We start from the raw sequence: 20,420 nt of genomic DNA, 5'->3' as shown, positions 1-20,420 counted from the left end.
AAATGGTGGTGTCAGCATAGAGGTGATATTTAAACCTAAGAGATGTTATTAGGTCACCTAGAGAGAGTGTGTACAGAGAAAAGAGAAGAGTGTGGTCCACAGAGGCAAATGCTTCAGAGAGGTGGAGTAATAGGAGCAGAGTGTGATGACCTCTGTCTTGGGCAGCATGTAGTTCATGAGTTATTTTAGTGAGAATTGTCTCCGTGGAGGGAGCAGTGCAGAAGTCAGATTGTAGAGGGTTAAGGAGAGAATGGGTGTGAGAAAATGGAGCAAGCAGGCGAATGCAAGACAAGTTCAGTAGTTAGAAAGAGAGGTAGGGTCAAGCTTGCTATTTTTGAGTCATGGTATAACTATTACATGTTTGAAGGAGAATGGAAATGTAGCAGATTAGAGGGAGAAGAGGAGAACAACAGTGATGGTGACACTCTTTTGAGACAGTGGAAAAAGAGTTAAGGAAAGCAGGTAGAGAGTTGGAAGCAAAGTAGGATAGGAGGAAAAAGAGGGAATGTTCTGGTGTATGGATTCAACCTCTTTCTTAAAAATAGTCAGCAAAAGTCCTGAGGTGAGATGAAGGAAGAATTTGTGTGGGGTAGACTTATGAGTGTTGATTAATGGAAAGAAATAGGTTTGTGTAGCTTGAGAAAGGACAGAATTGCAACAGGATAGCATAAATTTGTAGTGAATTAAATCAGTGAAACTATGAAAGTTCATACAGAAGGCATTAAAGAGAACTGAGTGGAGGGAGATAGCATGCGCGTGTGGCGTTATTTGTGTGTTAAGAAGTTATATGAACCTCAGCTATATAAAAGCCCGTTGGTTAATTTTTGAAAGGTCATAAAAAATGTAGTTCTTAGGGCTCTGTATAAAGCTCCATGTATTTAAACTTTAAGCAAAAGTTCCAATCCAATAATAATTATTTTTAGGAGGAAGCGGTGGTGTGTCATTATCTTATCTTTTCAGGGTCAATTGGCGAAACGCCCAGAAACAAAATGTCTCTTTGCCCGGAAACAAGTCTTATAGAAAATATTTTTTCTTTAGTCAGATGAATATGCAGAGTGTCTTTAAAATGATAAAGCTGACCGTGTGCTCAGCACTGTGCAAAGAGATTATATAAAGCAAGACATTAGTGTGAAGTCTTATACAAAATCATTTGTCTATTAACTGAATATGTGATATATTTTATAACTTTTAACCATTTATTTTTCCATAGGTGTACAATTTTATTATAAGCAGTAGTTATTGTTAAAATATTTGTAGAATGTTTTGCCAAAGTGGTGCATTGGGAGTCACCTCCCATTTTTGGATATGTTCTAGGTATAGAGTTAAAGGACAGGTGATATATAGTGGCAAATACAGTTACATAAGTGAGCAGGGTATATATATTATATGCAAGGCATTTCACATTTTAGCAGAATAGTTACAATGGAGTGTTTGGGGTGGAGGCCTGACTGGAATTGGCTAGGGGTATTTGTCTTAGTATAGTAATTGTTTAATTGGGAGTGAACACATTTTTGTCCATGACTTTGGATAGTAGTGTATTGCAATGTATGACTTTATATATATAGCGTCAAAAATGTTCTCAGTACTTCATAAAGAATACAGTAGAGGGAATTATAATAGAATAGTAAGTGCAGCAAAATCAGACAATAGGAAAGGAAATCCCTGCCCTTAAGAGCTTACAATCTAAGGTTTGAGGGGAATTTACAGAGATAGCAGGTGAGGGAATAAGTGCTGTAGATGGCAGTGCTTGGTCACAATGGGTGTGGTAGGAGTGACTGTGTGTGAAATAATAGCCATGAGTGCAGGCTATTGGGATGTTTAATTTGTGGGGCAAGTTTTAAGGTTAGTTAGTATTTTATGAAAAGGTTGATACCATTTGCATCGGAGGAGATGATAGTGAGGCATGAATGAGAGCAAGTGTGTATTGGGAGAAGAGATATTGGTCTGTAGTTTGAGACAGTGTTTTTGTCCCCACTTTTGAAGATTGGGACAGCTCTGGTAGTTTTCCAAGTCTTAGGGATATGGCCTGTAGACAGGATAGAGTTGATTATGGAAGCAATTGGTTTGACAATGACTGAGGCCCAAAGCCTTAGGAACTTAGATTGTAGTACAGTAAAGTCCACATTAGCTGCTTAGTTTTAAATATGAGGAGCATTAATAGGAGATACCTCTGTCTATATGCGGATGTTAAGACAGTAGTAAACACATTGATACAAGAATTTGTTCCTAGGTATAAATTATCTCCCTATGAGACACTTATGGGATGACTTATGACTATCAGTAGTTCAAAGGAACAAATTAAGGACCATCTATTGGTAATAAAACAATTAATAAGTATTGTATGCCACTAATATATTTTTTGAGTCTCTCTAGGCATAAGGTATGATAAAAGTGCACCTACACGAGACGGAGTTAAAGGTCAAGTAGTTCCTAAACAAGCATGCTCTTCATCCCAGATGAAAGGGCCCATACTAACCACCAATACAGCAATTAAAGTGGCAGAGTTCTTTCCCTGGACCCAAAGTACAGTAAAGCTCATTCCAGCTCCACCAAAGACCAAAGTCGCCTAAAGCACAGCTGCATCAAGTTAACGTTTTGACGAGACAAACTTTGACCGTTAACCAACGAGGAAAATAAGACACCAGGCTAAGGCCAGGTTTAATCAGAACATTTCATTTTTTCAGAGACTCAATATTTTTATTCTTTAGAGTGTGTTAAGTTAGAAATTTAAGGTGTATGTACAATTGAGCCTTGATGGGAGGATTGGTTTCCTGGAAGCGTGGCTTGTGAAAGCTCTTGTATGTGTTTTGGCAGTACTCATCACACTCTATGTATGTGTCATATGCAGCAAAACTTTGATCCAGAAGTGTGTTGCACCTCCACCGAGAGGAGGGGGTCACCCAGGGGGTGTGTCAGCCACAAGGATAGGATCATAAGTCAGCCATGTTGACCATCGCAGACATTGTCTGTTCTGATATTCAGAGTGAATGATGTATACAATGCGTGCAGGGGTGAGGATCATGCATTTCGCTTCCACAGATACCAAACCCCTTCAATTCTCAGTAATAGCTGAAAATATATGATGATAGAGATAGATGCCATATCCTTTATCTAGCAACTGCATATCCAAAGAAAGGTTGCGTACATAAAATAAGGGTTTTAGTATTATGTGTATAATTTCTGTATTTTTCCAATTTTTTAAGGGAACCTCTTTAAAGGGTGTATCACACACTAGGAACAAGAATCAATTTATGGGTCAAGTGTCTCCACCAACCAATGAAACCTGTGTAAAAATGTATGTTCAGTCAGATAACAATTTACAGGAAGGATGTGGCCTTAATTTTGCAGTTTTTAATTTCATCATTAAACCAAGAACAGGTTTAGATCAGGCTTATGGCCTTACAAAACAGAATGGCTTTAGATTACATTTTAGCATCAAAAGGAGGTGTATGTGCCCTAATTAAAGAACAATGTTGTGTTTTCATCCAAGATCAGAGTGGCAAGGTACAGCATGAGTTAGACAAGATAGAAGTAATTCAAGAAAGACTTAGGAAGGAAGGTGACACAGACTGGGACCCTTTGGGGCTGACTGGATTGGTAGGATCACTAGGAGCGAAATTTTTGAATGCGGTAATGTGTGTGATTGTGATACTCGTTGTCTTCTATGTTTGTGTTACGTTTGTCAAAGGCATGATCCACAAATGTGCCACCCCCACTGCAGACATGATTCCATTGTTTGCTGAACCAATCTACAGCAGTCCCTTGAAGAAAGAAGATGCCAAGTACAATGTTCTAACTCCGGAAAAGAATTTGGCTATAACGCCATACTACGAGACTATGACTACATTTGGCAGGCACCCTCGTGCACTGTCCTACACCCTCAAGCAACATTATGAAATGATGGAGCACCCTTGTGCCTCAGAACGTGTTTCTGGACTAAAATCATACCAATAATTCTCAAAAAACAATGTTTTAAAGAATCAGAGGAGGGACTGACGAAGTTGAGACATTAGGGGGTCTGGCATAACATAACAGCATTTAGGATGAAGCCATTTTGTGTGAATATTTCAATCCGCCATTTGGTCTTGTCTTTGTGAGTCTAATTTCTGTGTTTCATTTCTGTATAAACAAATGTGTGAAGCAGAGGAATGGAATTTTTGCTCCTAACTAAATTTATTGACTCTTCCTCATCCAATCAGCTTCAAATTGAAAGTGTAAACAGGCTAAAAGTTATGAGAACCCATGAGATAAGTTTAGATTCTTGCAGTAGAATTTATTCTCATAACATATTGCTAGGCGACAGAATAGGCACATCCCATTTAACCCCAGAATGGTTTCTAGCTGACAGGCAGTTATACAATATTATTATGTATTACAAAATGACATCAACTTTAATATTGTTATGTATTACAAAATGAGGAAATGTTTAGTGACGTGCAAGCCCCCCCATAAAGGGGTGGAGCTTTAGGATTTAGGGTATAAATATATGGCATATAGTGTTATTATTTAGAGAGCTTTTGTTTTGAAGCTGTCTCCGTTGTGCACTTGACTTGAATAAATTCACGTGTTATTCTGTTTCAAAATAACCTCAGACTGTGTTTTTTATTTACGCTTTCCACAGATGGCGCCCGAATAGGGACTCAATATCATCGGAATCGAGCACCCGGATGAATCACTCCTCCATCACTCAAACCTGAGCTCACATATGAATCAAGGTAAGGCTACCTGCATTTTTTAGACAAACAGCCTGATTAAATTGTTTTGAGTGGTGCGTGGAGCTGATTTTTGAACGGTGTCTTATCTGATGTGACGAGTAAGAATCCCTAGCAGTTTCACGTGAATTTATTATTCTCTGTTCCTGTATTCATTTTAAAGTGTAAAAGTTGTTAAGAGTTGTTAGGGGCTAAGGTAAGAGTCCCGTTAAAGGTTTTGGTGTTGAAAGTGAGTGTTTTTGTGCTTAAAGGGATTGTTTTCAGACCGTCCTGGGTTGTGAAATATTTTTGTTGTCGGAGCAGGATGGGTCCCTGATTGTACATTTGCTCTGTTTTGTCATTTACATACCAAGTGAGTTCATGGATATCTGGTTAGAAGGTCTTATCTGTATCCATGTTATAAAAGTATAAGGTTTATCAGGACTGGGTTGGACCCGCTGAAGTGATGCAAGTTTTTCTTTGGTATAGTTATGGTGAGAAAATGTGATTGGGGAACAGTCTCGTGACAGGTCCTTATCTGCATATTTACACTATTCAGAACAATAACATGCCAAAAGAGTTGTACGTAATCAGCTTGCGTTGATTATTGTAACGCTAAATTATACAGGTCAATTAAATTTGATTTCTGTAACCGAAGAAGTATTGTACAGGTCAATTAAATTTGATTTCTGTAACAGGGGAATAATGGGAAACCAAAAATTCTCACAGGATTGTGTGTCTGCAGACGAAAATAATAAAGAATGAATACAGAGAACGAAGAGAGACAATATAAATATATTTTGTTGGCCAGTGAATGGCACTGTTTGTACTATTATCAACTAATTGCGCAGATGTTTAAATGAAAGAGGGGTCTTTTTCTGTGGGATTGATAAGCTCAGCGAGCGCCGTCTCGTGTGTTTTTGAATCCCACAGGGAAACATACCTTACGTTAATATGGGTCAAAAGAATTATGTTGAGGGACAGAAGGGTCCCCGCTGCATTAATTTTTACCATTGCCAGGACAGAAGTGAAAAAGAAAGTGAATAGGAAAGAAATAGCAAGTGAATTTGCCGATAGATAATTAAGGCATATGTAGTGTTGAGGAAGTAGATATTGAGGGTTATTTTTATGACAGGTTTATATGCAGAAATTGGGATACAATAAGAGACTGTGTGTATATTGTTTGGAAGGGACAGAACGTGTTATAAGTGTAAAAAGGTAGGACATGTTGCCAGTAATTGCAGAGCAGCCCTAAGAGAGAGAGAGAGAGAGAGAGAGAGAGAGAGAGTAGAAGAAAAAGAATGGAATTGAAAAGATTTGTTCGTACTGGCCACACGAATAGGTCTTTTGAACCAGAAAATATTTTTTTTCCTTCTGTTCTAATGGCAACTAGAAAGAGAATAAAAGCAGGTTATTTATATGAGAAGCTGATTCGCTGTGTAGGAGAGAAGTTTGTGTCTATGTTCTTTGGGTGTCTGTATTGTGTGTAACCAGTAAAAACACATGGAATATTTTGTGTTTAAAAATATGGGTAAAAGCTCATAAGCATTGTTTGATGAGAGAGGAGTTGGGAGTGACCCCCAAGCAGCGTGCTTGAGCTACTGGATGGAAGATTCAAGAGTAATGTGGAAGGAGATAATAGGGTCAGGTTTGGGAGGAAGTATGAGGAACTCTGTTTTTGCCATGTTAAATTTAAGGCGAAAGAGGGTCTTCCAGGATGAGATAACAGAGAGACATTCAGAAACGTAGGTTTGTATGGCAGGTGTAAGGTCAGGGATTGAAAAGTAAATGGTGGTGTTGTCAGCATAGAGGTGATATTTAAACCTAAGAGATGTTATTAGGTCACCTAGAGAGAGTGTGTACAGAGAAAAGAGAAGAGTGTGGTCCACAGAGGCAAATGCTTCAGAGAGGTGGAGTAATAGGAGCAGAGTGTGATGACCTCTGTCTTGGGCAGCATGTAGTTCATGAGTTATTTTAGTGAGAATTGTCTCCGTGGAGGGAGCAGTGCAGAAGTCAGATTGTAGAGGGTTAAGGAGAGAATGGGTGTGAGAAAATGGAGCAAGCAGGCGAATGCAAGACAAGTTCAGTAGTTAGAAAGAGAGGTAGGGTCAAGCTTGCTATTTTTGAGTCATGGTATAACTATTACATGTTTGAAGGAGAATGGAAATGTAGCAGATTAGAGGGAGAAGAGGAGAACAACAGTGATGGTGACACTCTTTTGAGACAGTGGAAAAAGAGTTAAGGAAAGCAGGTAGAGAGTTGGAAGCAAAGTAGGATAGGAGGAAAAAGAGGGAATGTTCTGGTGTATGGATTCAACCTCTTTCTTAAAAATAGTCAGCAAAAGTCCTGAGGTGAGATGAAGGAAGAATTTGTGTGGGGTAGACTTATGAGTGTTGATTAATGGAAAGAAATAGGTTTGTGTAGCTTGAGAAAGGACAGAATTGCAACAGGATAGCATAAATTTGTAGTGAATTAAATCAGTGAAACTATGAAAGTTCATACAGAAGGCATTAAAGAGAACTGAGTGGAGGGAGATAGCATGCGCGTGTGGCGTTATTTGTGTGTTAAGAAGTTATATGAACCTCAGCTATATAAAAGCCCGTTGGTTAATTTTTGAAAGGTCATAAAAAATGTAGTTCTTAGGGCTCTGTATAAAGCTCCATGTATTTAAACTTTAAGCAAAAGTTCCAATCCAATAATAATTATTTTTAGGAGGAAGCGGTGGTGTGTCATTATCTTATCTTTTCAGGGTCAATTGGCGAAACGCCCAGAAACAAAATGTCTCTTTGCCCGGAAACAAGTCTTATAGAAAATATTTTTTCTTTAGTCAGATGAATATGCAGAGTGTCTTTAAAATGATAAAGCTGACCGTGTGCTCAGCACTGTGCAAAGAGATTATATAAAGCAAGACATTAGTGTGAAGTCTTATACAAAATCATTTGTCTATTAACTGAATATGTGATATATTTTATAACTTTTAACCATTTATTTTTCCATAGGTGTACAATTTTATTATAAGCAGTAGTTATTGTTAAAATATTTGTAGAATGTTTTGCCAAAGTGGTGCATTGGGAGTCACCTCCCATTTTTGGATATGTTCTAGGTATAGAGTTAAAGGACAGGTGATATATAGTGGCAAATACAGTTACATAAGTGAGCAGGGTATATATATTATATGCAAGGCATTTCACATTTTAGCAGAATAGTTACAATGGAGTGTTTGGGGTGGAGGCCTGACTGGAATTGGCTAGGGGTATTTGTCTTAGTATAGTAATTGTTTAATTGGGAGTGAACACATTTTTGTCCATGACTTTGGATAGTAGTGTATTGCAATGTATGACTTTATATATATAGCGTCAAAAATGTTCTCAGCACTTCATAAAGAATACAGTAGAGGGAATTATAATAGAATAGTAAGTGCAGCAAAATCAGACAATAGGAAAGGAAATCCCTGCCCTTAAGAGCTTACAATCTAAGGTTTGAGGGGAATTTACAGAGATAGCAGGTGAGGGAATAAGTGCTGTAGATGGCAGTGCTTGGTCACAATGGGTGTGGTAGGAGTGACTGTGTGTGAAATAATAGCCATGAGTGCAGGCTATTGGGATGTTTAATTTGTGGGGCAAGTTTTAAGGTTAGTTAGTATTTTATGAAAAGGTTGATACCATTTGCATCGGAGGAGATGATAGTGAGGCATGAATGAGAGCAAGTGTGTATTGGGAGAAGAGATATTGGTCTGTAGTTTGAGACAGTGTTTTTGTCCCCACTTTTGAAGATTGGGACAGCTCTGGTAGTTTTCCAAGTCTTAGGGATATGGCCTGTAGACAGGATAGAGTTGATTATGGAAGCAATTGGTTTGACAATGACTGAGGCCCAAAGCCTTAGGAACTTAGATTGTAGTACAGTAAAGTCCACATTAGCTGCTTAGTTTTAAATATGAGGAGCATTAATAGGAGATACCTCTGTCTATATGCGGATGTTAAGACAGTAGTAAACACATTGATACAAGAATTTGTTCCTAGGTATAAATTATCTCCCTATGAGACACTTATGGGATGACTTATGACTATCAGTAGTTCAAAGGAACAAATTAAGGACCATCTATTGGTAATAAAACAATTAATAAGTATTGTATGCCACTAATATATTTTTTGAGTCTCTCTAGGCATAAGGTATGATAAAAGTGCACCTACACGAGACGGAGTTAAAGGTCAAGTAGTTCCTAAACAAGCATGCTCTTCATCCCAGATGAAAGGGCCCATACTAACCACCAATACAGCAATTAAAGTGGCAGAGTTCTTTCCCTGGACCCAAAGTACAGTAAAGCTCATTCCAGCTCCACCAAAGACCAAAGTCGCCTAAAGCACAGCTGCATCAAGTTAACGTTTTGACGAGACAAACTTTGACCGTTAACCAACGAGGAAAATAAGACACCAGGCTAAGGCCAGGTTTAATCAGAACATTTCATTTTTTCAGAGACTCAATATTTTTATTCTTTAGAGTGTGTTAAGTTAGAAATTTAAGGTGTATGTACAATTGAGCCTTGATGGGAGGATTGGTTTCCTGGAAGCGTGGCTTGTGAAAGCTCTTGTATGTGTTTTGGCAGTACTCATCACACTCTATGTATGTGTCATATGCAGCAAAACTTTGATCCAGAAGTGTGTTGCACCTCCACCGAGAGGAGGGGGTCACCCAGGGGGTGTGTCAGCCACAAGGATAGGATCATAAGTCAGCCATGTTGACCATCGCAGACATTGTCTGTTCTGATATTCAGAGTGAATGATGTATACAATGCGTGCAGGGGTGAGGATCATGCATTTCGCTTCCACAGATACCAAACCCCTTCAATTCTCAGTAATAGCTGAAAATATATGATGATAGAGATAGATGCCATATCCTTTATCTAGCAACTGCATATCCAAAGAAAGGTTGCGTACATAAAATAAGGGTTTTAGTATTATGTGTATAATTTCTGTATTTTTCCAATTTTTTAAGGGAACCTCTTTAAAGGGTGTATCACACACTAGGAACAAGAATCAATTTATGGGTCAAGTGTCTCCACCAACCAATGAAACCTGTGTAAAAATGTATGTTCAGTCAGATAACAATTTACAGGAAGGATGTGGCCTTAATTTTGCAGTTTTTAATTTCATCATTAAACCAAGAACAGGTTTAGATCAGGCTTATGGCCTTACAAAACAGAATGGCTTTAGATTACATTTTAGCATCAAAAGGAGGTGTATGTGCCCTAATTAAAGAACAATGTTGTGTTTTCATCCAAGATCAGAGTGGCAAGGTACAGCATGAGTTAGACAAGATAGAAGTAATTCAAGAAAGACTTAGGAAGGAAGGTGACACAGACTGGGACCCTTTGGGGCTGACTGGATTGGTAGGATCACTAGGAGCGAAATTTTTGAATGCGGTAATGTGTGTGATTGTGATACTCGTTGTCTTCTATGTTTGTGTTACGTTTGTCAAAGGCATGATCCACAAATGTGCCACCCCCACTGCAGACATGATTCCATTGTTTGCTGAACCAATCTACAGCAGTCCCTTGAAGAAAGAAGATGCCAAGTACAATGTTCTAACTCCGGAAAAGAATTTGGCTATAACGCCATACTACGAGACTATGACTACATTTGGCAGGCACCCTCGTGCACTGTCCTACAAAGTACAATGTTCTAACTCCGGAAAAGAATTTGGCTATAACGCCATACTACGAGACTATGACTACATTTGGCAGGCACCCTCGTGCACTGTCCTACACCCTCAAGCAACATTATGAAATGATGGAGCACCCTTGTGCCTCAGAACGTGTTTCTGGACTAAAATCATACCAATAATTCTCAAAAAACAATGTTTTAAAGAATCAGAGGAGGGACTGACGAAGTTGAGACATTAGGGGGTCTGGCATAACATAACAGCATTTAGGATGAAGCCATTTTGTGTGAATATTTCAATCCGCCATTTGGTCTTGTCTTTGTGAGTCTAATTTCTGTGTTTCATTTCTGTATAAACAAATGTGTGAAGCAGAGGAATGGAATTTTTGCTCCTAACTAAATTTATTGACTCTTCCTCATCCAATCAGCTTCAAATTGAAAGTGTAAACAGGCTAAAAGTTATGAGAACCCATGAGATAAGTTTAGATTCTTGCAGTAGAATTAATTCTCATAACATATTGCTAGGCGACAGAATAGGCACATCCCATTTAACCCCAGAATGGTTTCTAGCTGACAGGCAGTTATACAATATTATTATGTATTACAAAATGACATCAACTTTAATATTGTTATGTATTACAAAATGAGGTAATGTTTAGTGACGTGCAAGCCCCCCCATAAAGGGGTTGAGCTTTAGGATTTAGGGTATAAATATATGGCATATCGTGTTATTATTTAGAGAGCTTTTGTTTTGAAGCTGTCTCCGTTGTGAACTTGACTTGAATAAATTCACGTGTTATTCTGTTTCAAAATAACCTCAGACTGTTTTTTATTTACGCTTTCCACAGAGGCTAAACAAAAAACAGACCTGAGCCAACTAGTAGACTAAAAAAAGTTTGCTTCTCAAATTTTCATGGAATAATTGAATACCAAAAGACACCTACCTTGTTCACTTGCTCTTTAAGATTGTCCCTCTCTGCTTCTATAGACCTTTGCACCTCCTCCTTTTCCTTCCTAAGAACTGTGAATTCTTCTTGTAAAGTATCAAGTTGTATGTTAACCATATTCTTATTTTCCTCTGCGGTTGAGAGAGCAAAGTGGGTGGTTTTCAGTTGCTCCTTAAGTTGATCAGTTTCTAAAAACAACATCTCCTTAGCTTGGACCAGTTCTTCTCCCTCAAGTAGAAGACATTCTTTATCTTTAATCACCTCTTCAAGTTCTTGAATTTTAGTGGAAAGCTTTATTCAAGCACAAAAATAAAATAAAAAATTGAAGTTAGTGGGACCCCAAACTCCCTCCCCACCCCCACCCAGGCTCTGCCAAAACAGATAAAACCAACCTTGCCTTCTACAGTTTCCACAATGCCTTTAAGTTGCTCCACTTCTTGGAATAGACCTTCAGCTTCACTTTGTTTCTGGGTCATTTCTGCAGTTGTCAACATGCATTTTTCCTGAAGTTCATCATGCACATTTTTCAGTTCCAAGTACTTTTCGGCAACTTGTTGACTCGTTGACTGTGTATGTGTTAACTCTTCAGTCAAGTTCTCAATTTTCTCAGATAGCTCTTGTAGTTTACTCTCTTTATCGCTTAGTATAGTTGCTGATTGTTCTCGTTCATGCTTTAACACACTTAGTTCTTCTGAAGTCTTGAAAACCTGGTAGGAAGGTGATTGGAACAATGGTGAAGGTATTCATAACTAAACACCTGTGCCAACTACTATAATATTATTAACATACTTTTACACTTTAGGTCTGACAATTATTTTTCAATGCTAAACAGTAGAAACATTTAAAAGCCAAATAAGTCTCCTTGGAAAAATCTGGCCATGCCATGTTTAGGGGATAAACTAATCACATACCATACATATTTACATGTGTCTAGTGATTCATTTGTAAACTTGGTCTTTAAATCACGTTGAATACTATTTTCAGGCACCGCAAGGTGTCAATACAATCGCTTTGAAAAGTGCTTAGAAGAATGATTTTTGTACAGCTGTAGTTATTATGACTTTAAAACCAGCACATGCTCAGGAGGGCAAGATACTAGCATAGGATGTAAACTTAAAAGCCTATGGTAAGGGGGTGGGTGTGATGGGCACTTTAAAAACCAGGGTTTTTATTTGAATCTTAGTTTGACAATGCTGTATCCCTTCAGCAGGCCATATGACCACTCCAATATCCCAATACAAAATCAAATGTTCTGAGCACAGTGGCAGGATCTCCAATCAAATCATGATTGAAGGTGCTCAAACATCACAATGGACAGTGGTTGCTGGAATACTGGTGGTCCAGAAACATTCAAAATTCCCTTAAGGAAGCTCTCCTCTTCTCAATTATAGTATACCAGTATGTAGAGGATCTATCTGCTACACTGATGACGTTTATGGAAGTGTCACACACAAAGTGCATTGAATAGCCAAGTTTTGAAAACTCTTTAAAAGAGTTTGTTTTGATATTCCTACTTCAAATTCGATTTTCTAAATTAGATATCCAAATTAGTAGTTAATGAATTGGTGAAGTTTAAACACTTTACACCCTTGCAAGGCATTTTACCCTAGCTGGTTAACCAATTGCATTACAATTGGAAAAACCATGACCTGGTACTTCTACTGTTCCAGGGACTCAGAGGCCCAGCCTGATGCTATTTGGCATAAAGTTTAGTGTGATAATTTTGATCGGGTTTGGTTAACAAGTTATGGACATACTAGAAATGCCTGTAGACAAGCAGAGATATAGATAGAGAGATATAGATATCGAGATATAGAGAGATATCGAGATATATATATATACAGAGAGAGATATCGATATAGATATAGATAGAGAGATATAGATAGATACAGTCAGAAGTGATCACAGTATTGCAAGCATCCTGGTATATTGCACAACCCTACCTGGAGGTTATCGTTACATTTCTCTATAAGTGCATCTCTTTCTCGGGTAATAGTAGAGACCAATTTCACCAACTCCTGTTTTTGTTCCACTATAGCTGTATGTTCAACAAGAACTTGGTCTCTCATACTTATTGTGTCCTTTAGTTGTTCCTCCAATTGCAATAGCTTTGAAAGGAAAAAAAAAAAAAAAAAAAAGTTACTGCATATTATTCCAAAAATAAGAAATACCTACACCACGTGATGTGACGTCACCGCGCCCACGCGTCACATCACGTGGTGTAGCTGATTCCTGGTGTATCGGAGCCTCTGCATGTTGCTGGATGTGTGCGAATAGCCGTATTCCATGAGAGACGCAGCGTTCTGGCATTGATTAGCCAAGTATTTTTACTCTACTATACAGAGTGTTATGCTGCAAGGATTTATGATCTTTATCACTAGCTACAGGGACTCCCGAGTAAAACTTGACAGCGATGTTGGAGCTGTGCGGTTTGATTTCAAGCAGCGTTCATATGGTAGTTTAGTTGATTAGGGAATTCCCTCTTCCATCCTGCAAACATACCTCTGAGTGTAACGGTTTATTAGAGACCTTTATGTCTGCATGGACGTTGTGTTGTTCGCATGTTATTCATTATTCATCCAACTGCTGGGGCAATGATTTAGGAGTTTGATTGCCAGATTTTTGGGTGATCAACTGTGTGTACAACTCTTGATTTTTCAACTTGAGCAGGAGGTTAGTTCAGTACTATATATTATATAGACATATACACCACACAGCAGGAATTAGCAACATTAACTCACTTTATCACCCTTGTGTTTCACGTTGTATTCACCATAAAATTTAAAATAACTAGTGTGGAGTGCACCATAAATGTACATTCTGTGAGTGATCTGGTGATGCGTCACAAGTTTCACTCAATTTTTAATACATTTTGTAAAATACATTTACGAGTTTAACAAACCTTTTCTTTTAGCGTTTGGTCTTCTATAATTAATGGAATGCTTCCAGCATAATCTGTCACCTGTCTTTTCAAGTCATCAACTAGCTCCTTCTGTCCTTTGAGCTCTTCCTGGGTTGTCCTTAAATCATCTTGGGTTTCAATAGACTATAGATTTTGTAGACGAAAGTAGAAATAAGCAGAATTTTAGAATATGCTTGTATTGGTTAATTAACATGCACGGTATTCTGCGGAAACAATAATATTTCACAGATTGGAACGACATGTCAAACACAAAAAAGGTGTATTCAACTACAATACCCACCACAATAATCGTTCGATTTGTTTGTTCCCATCACCCGAGATGCTCTTGCAGATTCTACACAACACATCGGAAGCCTTTCCAATAGTATTTAAATCTACTGAAGTCTACATTTGTTTTGAAAATTGTAATAGTAAGGGGCATTGAGAACCGCTAGCAATAATTGATAAGGCTATTCTAAATATTAAATTTTTTTTTTTTTTAACACTAAACAGTGTAATTTGTTTTTAAAGAAGTAAAACATGGAAATTAACATGAGGAAGCTTACAGCTTTTATTTCTAAGGACAGAGGGTTCCTGAAGATTTATGGCTGTTCAATATTTAGTTTTCCATGTGGTAATACCACAACTAATGTAATAAACTATTAGAAAAATGTAATTCCTATCTGGCAATGGACCAGTAATTAATTTATAAAGAAAAAAGTATTACAATTTTGCCTGCCAATTCCAAGGGTGTTCTGGGCACCATCACAGTTTCATCTGGATCAGGACTAATGCATGGAAACTCAAAATGTGAATTACCAGTTCAATGTTTTCTTTGAGATCTTGCTTTAGATTGTCCCGCTCTGCTTTAAGGTCCTCTAATGTGCATCGGAGTTCATTTCTTTCTTGGACAGATACTTGGTAGTCGTCTTGAAGAGCTTTGAGTTTTTGAGCAGCCTCAAGCATTTCCCATTGCATTGTGTCCAGGGCTGACTGCGTGTCATTCAAATGCTTCTGCAGTTGTCCCATCTCAATCAGTTTATGCCGAGTTTGTTCAAGTTCGTCCCTTTCCTTATCAGTTTCATGTTTATCATCCTGCTCTTGGTGAATTGCAAGTAGAGATGATAACTAAATGGACAAAAGATTAATATAGTTTAAATCTCAAACAATGTTCAGAGTAACCATATTACACATTGCGGAAATATGTATGAGTATGGATGTAAAGTTGAGAATGGAGAAACCAAAGTGTTACAATTCAATGGTTATTTTATGCTGGTAATAAAGTAATATATGGTTTTCTTGTATATTGATAGTATCGATTAACTTGAAGACCCCCCACCCCCATTATCGTGGATTTAATAGGTGGCACCAGTCCCATCTGCCCAACTTTGTCTAACATGTATTGATACAGGTTTAGAAATAATGAAGACTGGCACTTTCTGCAGATAATCTCATGAATAAGAAATACTAAATTGGCATACCTTAGTAGAATATGACATGAATGCATTCTAAATTACAAGAAACTGTACAGTTTGTGTTACTGGGGATATTGGAAAACATTTATAAAAGGTCGGTAGCAGAAAGCACGGCTATCCTCTTATATTGGACAATGTGGCCACTTCCTTCACGTATTCAGCCAATTTCCAAGGTTGCTTTGCCTCTGATGTATTACTGTGAGACTTTAAGAGGTGAGGCTGATAAACTAAGCACAGTGTAAAGGAGATGTGTGGCCACCATTCATAAGGAGAGGTGCGTCAAAATGCATGTGTGCACATCCATCACTAGTTTTCATCTTTAGAATTGCAAAACATTTTTTCTGATTGAGAGCCTGTCTTAGCCATGTACCTAAAACTATTCCTGCTTTGCTTGTGCCTATGTATCCACATAAAAAGCTTGATATTATATACATACTGTAGATTCAAATTGTTGCCACCTTCCCATCCCCTTGGTAGAAGGGAGATAACAGGTGTTAGAACCATACTATGAAAGATTGAATGATTAGCCAGGTACAAGTAGGAAACTGGAATTAATGTGGGGGTGGCAGTAGTTTTATGTTCTGTAATTTCTACTAATTTATTTATATGGGCTGCAAAACGGCTACCAGACCATATAAATTTGTAATACTAAATCTGAGGTTCGGGATCTGTAGCAGGGTTATGGTTTCATGTTTATCCTACTAATTATGCATTTGTGGTTTCCATGTAATTTTGTGTGATTCATTGTATGCTTGGGCCAGTAACAACGATCAAGTCAGGGGGCTTGTCAGGGGGCTAACCTTTGTGTGGGGCCAGATGCTGTGCTTGTGGACAATGGTGAGGTAGGGTGAGCCCACCTGCTTGGAGAGTTAACACTTCCAAAGCTGAGGCATTGTTATTCCCTGGCAGCAAGAGTCTAAGCAAGAGGCATGAAACGAAAAATTAGGAACAGAGGCTTTGGGTCTAGCCCCATCTGCTACGTTCCCATTTACCGCGCTTCCAAAGCTCTGCCCTCAATGCTGTCTGTAAGCACCGTCACCACCCAGTCCCATTTGGTCGGCACACAGATTCAGATGAGCCAAGGAAATTATAGAAGTCTATGCCGATCAGGGCTCCACAGTTCTTGTAGTAGAAGGGTGAATCCACGCTCGTGCTTTCAACTATGTTGATTAATAAGGTTAACTTGTGCTCCATACTGCTACTATGTGTCTGAGTCGTTCCATCTCCCCAAAACTCCACCGAAGAAAACCTCAGAGGACCAAACAAGAATAAGAACACACAGCACACCAGAGGCAAGTAAAATGTATATTAAACACGGGTAATAAGTAAGACACTTATCAGAAATCAGCTGTGCTATGACTGCACTGCGGTCATTCTTTCTGATTAGTGTATGCCGCAGTGCCTGACGGAGCCCTTTGAGAGACACACTAGTCTCCTGCACGTCGAGTACCTTCGCTGAAACGCAACCCGGAAGTGTAGGATCGCCGACAATACCAAGCTAGTCCCAGCGAGCGGGACATGAAGTCGGCTAGCACCACACTTCCCCAGCGCCTCAAGATCGGCTGAAGGCACGGTGAACTGCGATCCACTTCATTTGACTTAATTGTAAGTTTCTACTTAATTACCCTTGTTTAAAATACATTTTACTTACCTCTGGTGCGCTCTGTGTTTTCTTCTCCACAGTTCTTGGTTGGTCTGTGTCGAGAGACCAACTGGAAAGTGAACTGTGGAACCAGAGGCAGTCATCCCGAGTTACTGACAAAGGAAGCATCCGGGGTAAGCTAGATTCATCAGCGCCCTCCACCTTTGCACTGTTGTGATGGATTGGATAAAATGCCTATTTCTTCATCTGTAATGTGTACCTTGCTATGATTCCTTACTCAAAATGGCTACCGCAGCTCCCCCTCCCATCAACTATGAAATCAAGATGACACCCAACCGAGGAATTCCACCCAAATGCTGATGTGTCCAAAAAACCTACAATAACAAGACCATATAAGGAAAAGACCTAACAAAGAACCAATGAGACACTGACCTGTGCATTGGCACACAACCTTTAGACCTGAGACAGCTCCTTTGCATACAAACCCTCCCCTACAGCCCCTATATAGGAACGCAGGCTGTAGTAATAAAGACAGACATTATCATTCTGAACTCTGTGTCAGTGTGATTTTTCTCATTGCACCACCTACATAGGAAACCAATCTGGACGGGGACAGATACTCTGCAGACGTTTGGTCTGATCCAATTCACTGTGTTGCTACCTTTTAGCTCTGGCCAGAATAAATCATAGCTAATTTAACACACTCATTATGCATATTGCTTTGTAATACTGTAAAAAGTCTGGTTTAATCTCCATTGTGACAAAAGTAAAACATTTTAAAGCAGCAACATCGCATCAGGCATCAAATCACTAAAAATAAAATAAAAAAATATGATGGATCAACATCAAAAGACTGCACTTTTCATAAAGAGTTCTTGTACAAGAACAGAACTGGGCATAATTAAGCAGACTAAGAGCAAGAAGAATCCACGAATTACATACTAAAATGGTTTCCCAGAAATAGCAAAAGGTACCAAGTCATGAAGAATAGGAAGGCTCCATGGGAAGATTAAAATTAATTTCCCCAGCTTCAAGTTTAGTTGGAATTTTTTTATTGCAAAACTTTAAATGCCGTAGTTATCCATCCATAAGAAACAGAATACCTCAAGAACTACAGACCAACCTTCTTTAAGATTCTCACTAATCAGCCACAATGCGGATCCGCTTCTAACACGGTCTGGGCATGGCTCCCGATTTAGAACAGCTACCTCTACACACCAACAATCCCCAGCACCCTGCTCTGGGTAGTCCTGCTGGGGGGTGCTGCTGCGCGCCAGGTCTTGGAAAGCTGGAAGTTATCCCAGCTCTCCCCCTCCGGCAGACGCAGAACCCCTGATCTCTGCCATTTTATCTTCGCGATCCACAATGCGATCATGCTATAAGCGGGACCCCAAGGACCGCGTTATAATGGGGTTCGGCTGTATTGAAGAATTCACCTACAATTTAGACAATAATTGGTTGCTGGTGGTCTTCTAAACTTGTGGTAAAAATATCAGAGAACTTGCTTAATATAGAGTAAGAAGGTGGGTTTCCATATATATCTTATCAAGTGATGTTTAGCAAATGTGTCAAAGATGAACAGGGAATAGAACTAGAAGTTGAAAACTAGGTCTCCCTTGGCCAGCAAGTAGTTACAGATGGGAAGCTTACAAATGAAAAGCAATAGGAGAGTGAAGATGGGATGGATGACTGTGGGAAAAACAAGACAATCTTTGAAGAGAACCTGCCATTGCACCTCAAGGTGAACGTGTTTGACCAGTGTATTCTGCCTGTGCGCACGTATGGAGGTTAATCCTCCACCATAATTTCAAAGGAAAGGCAGAATATTCAGACAACTCCTAGCATGGAGAAATTTGTTGGGTATGAATCGAAGACAGAAAAAAAAAAAAAAATGAATGACTGGGATTGAAAGCAAACTATATTAAAAAAAAAAAAAAGTTTGCCATCGCAAGGGTGAAGAAATTAAGATAGAAGTGGGCCATCATGTCACAGGGATACTACTACATTGGATTCTAAGGGATATACGAAAAGGACCAAATAACCATCAAAAGCAAGATGAAAGGATGAAATCAGAACCACGTTACTCCAACAAATTAAGAGGCTGACAGCCAGAGTACCAGGGGTGAAAAGACTTATCAATATAGATCCTTCGGGTCCCGTGTTAATTCAAATAATGACATTTTGGTACACACACACACACACACACACACACACACACACTGGGACCGGAGCATGTATGCAAAGCGAAAATGTACTTAAAGTGAAGCACTACCTTTTTCCACTTATTGATGCATGTACTGTACAGCAATCATCATACAGGCATACCCCGCTTTAAGTACACTCACTTTAAGTACACTCGCGAGTAAGTACATATCGCCCAATAGGCAAACGCCAGCTAACGCATGCGCCTGTCATCACGTCCTGAACAGCAATACCGGCTCCCTACCTGTACCGAAGCTGTGCGCAAGCGGGGAGACTATAGAGCCTGTTACAAATGCGTTATTTACATCAGTTATGCACGTATATGATGATTGCAGTACAGTACATGCATCGATAAGTGGGAAAAGGCAGTGCTTCACTTTAAGTACATTTTCGCTTAACATACATGCTCCGGTCCCATTGCGTACGTTAATGTGGGGTATGCCTGTAACAGGCTCTATAGTGTACTTAAAGCGGGGTATGCCTGTACACACATTATAATAATTTTTGCAGCTTTTACAACAATCTAAAAATGTAAATCTACAAATCTATTGTAAATGTCAAATTCCTTAAAAATATATATATATATATTAAAAAAAACAGGGTTCCATGCAACATGTATGTAACTGCGATTCAACAGTTTGTTTACTTTCATGTGTATCTATAGGTCTGCATCTACATGCATGTTTTAAGGTTCCCAACAAATCTTACTGAAATAAATTTGCTCATGCTGGCAATTGCAGCAGTTTAACAAAAAACAGACCCATATATCCAATCCAAGAAGAGGAACAGGCTTAAGCATCAACATTTAATAGGAAACTGCAGTTTGAGCCAGGTACTTGGAGCGCTGCCCACTGTGAAAACGTTGGGTTCTACCAGGTAATGGCTGCTGCCATTGCACAACATCTGAGTCGTCGCAAGCAGTCGGAGCACACATGTCAAAATA

The 20,420-nt window shown here is 38.9% G+C and overlaps 1 protein-coding gene across 2 annotated transcripts in view; it reads right to left on the bottom strand.

Annotated features, from left to right (window-relative positions):
- CENPE (centromere protein E) overlaps positions 1-20,420 on the bottom strand; it is a 98,651-nt gene that overhangs the window by 40,242 nt on the left and 37,989 nt on the right. For both annotated transcript variants that reach the window (XM_075608937.1, XM_075608948.1), the window contains 5 exons: positions 15,017-15,325; positions 14,198-14,341; positions 13,239-13,403; positions 11,688-12,002; positions 11,293-11,586 (listed from right to left, as the gene is read on the bottom strand). In XM_075608937.1, the coding sequence (XP_075465052.1) occupies positions 11,293-11,586; positions 11,688-12,002; positions 13,239-13,403; positions 14,198-14,341; positions 15,017-15,325 (1,227 nt within the window). The remainder of the gene's footprint in view (positions 1-11,292; positions 11,587-11,687; positions 12,003-13,238; positions 13,404-14,197; positions 14,342-15,016; positions 15,326-20,420) is intronic.

This window comes from Ascaphus truei, chromosome 1 (genome assembly GCF_040206685.1).
Source record: "Ascaphus truei isolate aAscTru1 chromosome 1, aAscTru1.hap1, whole genome shotgun sequence".
Taxonomy (NCBI): Eukaryota; Metazoa; Chordata; class Amphibia; order Anura; family Ascaphidae; genus Ascaphus; species Ascaphus truei.
The sequence above is the reverse complement of the archived record's forward strand: the minus strand, read 5'-3'. Positions and strand labels throughout refer to the sequence as shown.